Genomic DNA, 6,000 nt, shown 5'->3' on the forward strand with positions numbered 1-6,000 from the left:
TCAGTCAACAGTGTAACCATACTCTGCCAAATTGTACACCATGCCAAAGGATTTGCATGTATAGTTTTTGAGGACTTCCCTGGCTTGAGCTCAGTTCTTGTTTAGAAGAAGGCAAATCAAAGTGATCTCCAACCAAACCAATAGACCAGCATTTCCTAGGAGCTGGGACCACAAACCACAATGGTTCCTCATCTCTGTGCCACAGTGGCTTTTGTAGCAAGTCTCTGAGCTGCTCCTGTGGAGGCCAGGTTAGCATGACATCACAGTACTCCTTGATTGAAGAGTGTATACTTGCCTAGCATGTAAGAAGCCCTGGGCTCAAACCCCAGTATTACAGAAAAATAATTTCTTTATGAATTAAGCCAGGCACAGGGCACATATACTATAATCCCAGAATCTGGGAGGTGGACTCAGCAGGAACAGGAGTTCAAAGCTAGCCTCAGCCACTGTGATGGCTCTTCTTGGTTGTAAACTTGATTACATCTGGAATTAACTAAAAACCAAGAAGCTGAAAAAAAAGAAATGTCTTAGAAATGCATTGCTTTTAGGAGGGAAATGATTACAATTTAAAATATATTCTATAAAGCACATTTATGGCATGTTTTTTGAGGAATACTGCAGGGACATAAATATAGACTTTTCTCCTCAAATGATTCCATGCACAAAATGACAGCACAGCCACTTCACCACAAAGATCTAAGGATTACAAATACCATTCTCATACAAATTGACATATGGATCTGAATTTCATATAAAAAGAGAAGGACTGTAGCTCAGTGGTGGAGTACTTGCCATTCATTCAGGAGATGCTGGGTTTGATGCCCAGTCCTTCAAATATTATTAAATTTCTATAGACAAGAAGTAAGACAAGAATGACCATGGCAATTTTAAGTATTGAGTTGTAACATTGTGTTGACTATAACAACTGGCATTGTTAAATAGCAAACTTTACTATGAAACCATAATCTTTTTTTTTTTTTATTTGATTTGGTTTTGGAAAACTTTTAATTGGCTTACATAGTACTGGATTTCTTTGTGGCATTTTCAAACAAATTTAGTTTGGATTCTCCTCTTCCACTTTTCTCCTCCACTCCCCTGATACCCTCTCACTCCTCTACATATTTATTATAATCTTTTTCACTTTAACAGCACATTGATCCTACTCCTCTCCCCTTGGTTTCCCAATACCTCTTTTTTCCTCATCTTTTGATCTCCTTTCTCATTCCATAGCCCATAACCACTTCATCTTGACACTTGGATATATTAGGGACATTGCGATCAATGTCTCTGTTTGAGAAAGAACATGGTGATATTTTCCCCCTGAGTCTATGTCACCTGGCTAATTTTGCAAGTCTGTGTAGTTCCTGAAAATTTCATGATTTCCTTTTGCTTTACAGATGAACAAAATTCTACTGTGTGTTAATACCACAGTTCTATTATCTGCAGAGGAACATCTAGGATGGACATCATTCCCTTACTATTGTGAGTACTGCAGCAGCTTGCATGAATGTGCAAGCATCTCTCTGGTTGGACATAGAGTCCTTTGGGTATATGCCCAGAAATTACACAGCTGTGTTACATTATAGTCCTATTTTTATTTTATTGAAAAATCTTTGTATTTATCTCTATAATGAATGTAGTACTTTACCCTCCTACACATACAGAGTGAGGATTCTTTTTCCACATCATTATCAACATTTGTTGTTGTCTATTCTCTTATTGTTAATCATTGTAAGGAGTGCGACAGAGTCTCAAAGTATTTGTAATTTGCATTTCCCTAATAGCTAAATGTATTGAACACTTTTAAAAAGCATTGCTTTCTTTGTGTGGTTTTTCTTTAAAGAAATGTCTGTCCATTTCATTAGCCTTTTTGTTGACTAGAAGATTTGTGAAGAGGCTGTCTAATCCTTATTTTCCTTTATACATTCCTAGTTTTAGGCTACTGGGTGAAATACAGAAGCTTATGATTTTCTCCTATTCTGTAGGTTTTATCTCCACATGGCTGGTAGTTTCCTTTAATGTGAAGAAATTATTCATGCAATTCTGTGCATTAATTCTTAGTGCATTTCCTGTGCTATTACTCTTGTGGCCTCTACCTCCATCTTGTATTACTAACATTTTCCTCTGAGAGTTTTAGCAGTTCAGCTTTAGAATAATTTAACCTTGACTTTTGTGCAAGGTGAAGGGATATAGACATAAACCCATTCTTTTCAGTTAGATATCAATTTTACAGAAAGTCATTCAAGGGTCAGAAGGTCTGACCACTAAGTCACACCAAACATCAGAAAAGAAATGATTATGACTTTGCAAATTCTTCCTGAGAACTGCTAAGATTCATCAGGGCAATCATAGGTAAAGCTGGTCTCCTCCTTTATCCTTCTTACTCAATGCTGGTCATTCCCTGTGTGACTTTGTATCCTCTTTTGTTCTCAGATCCTCCTTTAGCATTTGCCATTGTGAATAACAAGAGTTGATGGCTCAACACGTCCGAGATGCAGTAACACTGCAATTGGAACTTGGTAGTTATTTTTCAATTTTGTTGAAGAAATATTTCTAATTTGTATAACTTCTACATTTTACTTTCCTATAGAGTCTGCAATAGGATTCATTTCTTCCATGTGTTCAGTACCTTTAACTCCTGCTTTTGTGTAGGTTAATTTCTTTTAATTAATACCTGTTTATATGGTATGTGATGATCTCTCACTGAAACTTTGAATTGCATCCTTTCATTGTATTCTCTTAATTACTGGTAATGTTGAGCCTTGTTTTGGACATTTCTGAATTGATTTAGAAATTTTAGCCAAGTCTGGAATCCATCTCTCATTTGCTTTATATTTTAGTTTTTACTAATTTAGTTTTAAATATTCTTTTTAGCATAGAATGAGGAATCTTTGGGTAAGAGTGCTTTCTGCTGTTACTTTGGATCTGAGTTCTATTCCTAGCTTCTACCAGTGGCTCACAGTTGTCTACAAATGCAGCTGTAGGAGATGCTAAGCCTCTGGCCTCTGTTGTCGCTCACACTCATCCAGGCTCCCAAACACACACTCAATTAAAAACAAGATAAATCTTAAAAGTATTTATATATATATTTTTTTGGATAATGACTTTTCTTTCTTTTAGTGACTTTTAATTTTCTTTGTCTTAATGACTTTTGAAATCTGTTTCATGCAAACTTCATAAATAATGGCATGTTCTTAAAATTCTTTGAAAACTGACTGCAAATCATTGTGTTTAGTCAAAAGCAATGAATACGTTGATCTTTTTATTCATTCTTCCATCATCGATTCATTCATTCATTCATTTATCTTGTTTTTTGTTGTTTTGGTTTTTTTTTTTTTGGATGTGTTTCTCTATGTGAAGTCCTCACTGTCTTGGAACTGCCTCTGTAGACCAGATTAGCTATAAATTCATAGTTGTCTGCCTCTGCTTTGTCTCTTGAGTCTTGAAATAAAGGGTGCCACCACCATGTCTGGGGAAAACTCTAACCGTTAGTAAACATATACAATATTTTACATTGAAAGAGCAGAGATTATCTACTTTTATAAAAAAAAATTAATTTTAAGGCTGGTGGTGGTGGCACATGCCTTTAATCCCAGCACTTGGGAAGCAGAGACAGGTGGACCTCTGTCAATTTGAGGCTAGCCTGGCCTACAGAGCAAGATCCAGGACAAGTTCCAAAGCTACACAGAGAAACTCTCTCTTGAAAAAAATAACAAAAACAAAATCTTTAAAACATCATTTCCAATGATAGAGCTATATAAATACAATAAAGTGATGAATATTTTATTTAAGCTAATTCCACGAAATAATGCACACTCATATTTCTCCAGGGTCTTTGACAGGAATAAATTTATTTACCTTTTTAATAGAAATGAAAATGGCCTCTGACAACTTGGCAATGGGAATTTTCCTCTTCTCTCAGATTACAGTGGGCATGCTTGGCAATTCCTCAATACTATTTTACTATGTCATTTTGATATTCACTGGAAAGCATTTAATGCCCAAAGACCTGATCCTAGAGCACTTGACTTTTGCCAACTGTTTGTCTCTCATCTCAAAAGGCATTCCACAGACAATGGCACACTTTGGATTCAAGGATTTCCTGGATGACGTTGGATGTAAATTGATAATGTATATTTATCGAGTAATGAGAGGGATGTCCCTGTATGCCATGTGCCTATTGAGTAGCTTCCAAGCAATCACAATCAGCCCCAGCAACTCTAGGTGGCACAAATTTAAACACAGAGCCACCAAGTACATTGGTCCCTCCTGCTCTCTCAGCTGGCTTATGCACATGCTGTTAAACATCTTAACTCCAGCAAGAGTGTCAGGCCCCGTTTACAACAAAAATGTGACTAACTGGGTGAATTATGGGTATTGCTCATGGTTTGCTTCCAGCAATGTGACAATCAAACTGTACATGTTCTTACTGTGCTTCTCTGATGGCCTGTGTCTGTGTCTCATGGCCTGTTCTAGTGTCTCCATGGTGAGTCTCCTCTACCGACATAAGAGACAAGTCAAGCATATCCACAGTGCTCACCACTTTCTGAAAGTCTCACCTGAGGACAGAGCCACCCAAACTATCCTCATCCTGGTGTGCACATTTGCCATCTCTTACTCGGTGTCATCCATTCGGCTTGTCTTTAGGACCTCCTCCAAAGGTCCAATGCTATGGGGAGTAAGTGTATTTCTATTTCTAGAAATTTGCTTTCCCATAGTTTGCCCCTTTGTTCTCATCAGCAAGATCAAGTCTATTTCTAGCCTGTTTTTTCCCTGCTGTGGTAAGAGATAGCTCTCTCTCTGTTTGATAGGAATCCTGGTTGTCTATGTTTTTTTTTTATATATATTGGCATATTCTTTTATCTGTTGTATAATGCTAAGACCATATTTAAAATATATCAAGCAACCCATAACTGACTCCTGCTTCATAATGTCTAATCACTAGACATTTTTATAGCATTTTTGCAGAAATTTTCTATTTAATAGTGAGCATTCATTTCAAATATGTAGAATCATCATATGTGACAAAATTTTTGCAGAAATTTTCTACTTAATAGTGAGCATTCATTTAAAATGAATTAAAATCATCAAATGTGACAAAAGGCAAAGTAATGGTGAACTTGAGAAAATATGTTCAGGAGACCAAACCTTATCTGGAGAATCAAGAAAAGATTTTCAGGTCTTGTGAATTGTTTTCATTTTATATGTATGGGTATTTTTCCTACATGTATGTCTTTGCACCATATGCATCCTACAGAGGTCAGAAGAGGCTGTTTAACCTCTAAGGACTGGAGTTATAGGTGGATTTTTGACACTATTGACCACTTGAAATAAAGCCTAGATGTTCTGATGAGCAGTCAGTGCTCTTAACCACCAAGACCTGTTTTATCAGATGTTTGATCAGGTTTTATGTTTTTTTTTTTTATTTTGTGTAGGTGTGTGTGCCTCAGTGTGTATAAGTACACCACACACAGCCTGCTGCCCACAGAGGCCAGAAGACCATATTGGATGCTCTGCAACTGGAGTTACAGGCGATTGTGAGCCACTCAGTGTGGTTGGTGGGAACTGAACTCAGTTCTTCTGGAAGTTCACTACCTGCTTTACCCACTGAGCCAGCTGTCCAGTGTCAAGCCATGGTTTATTGTCTCTCATACACAGGCACTACAATTCCTCAAGTGTCATCACTGATCTGGAAATATTGTAGGAAAATGATGGAAACAGAGTTTACCATTAGAAAATTAGTCAGCCTCAGAAAGGCAAATGTTACATTTTCCTTCATGTGAAATCAAGGAACAAAAAGGAATCAGAGTAAAATATGAACTACTGAGAAGAGGAAAAGAAGAGAGAGCAGGAAAGGGGGAAATAGATGAAATAATGAGGATAAATATGTCACAAGCCCATAATGCACATGTATGAAAGTGTCACAATGCTATCACTTATTTTATTCAATTAATATATGCTTTAAAATAAAAAGTAATTAAAACCTGTCACCAGAGTCCT

At 36.8% G+C, this 6,000-nt stretch overlaps 1 protein-coding gene across 1 annotated transcript; it reads left to right on the plus strand.

The window, feature by feature from the left end:
- Nucleotides 1–3,850: 3,850 nt before the first annotated feature.
- On the plus strand, nucleotides 3,851–4,805 carry LOC131902568 (vomeronasal type-1 receptor 3-like). The gene has a single exon (XM_059253594.1). The coding sequence runs from the start codon at nucleotides 3,872–3,874 to the stop codon at nucleotides 4,790–4,792; it is 921 nt and encodes a 306-aa protein (XP_059109577.1). The 5' UTR covers nucleotides 3,851–3,871; the 3' UTR covers nucleotides 4,793–4,805.
- Nucleotides 4,806–6,000: the final 1,195 nt, after the last annotated feature.

This window comes from Peromyscus eremicus, chromosome 1 (genome assembly GCF_949786415.1).
Source record: "Peromyscus eremicus chromosome 1, PerEre_H2_v1, whole genome shotgun sequence".
NCBI classification, from domain to species: Eukaryota; Metazoa; Chordata; class Mammalia; order Rodentia; family Cricetidae; genus Peromyscus; species Peromyscus eremicus.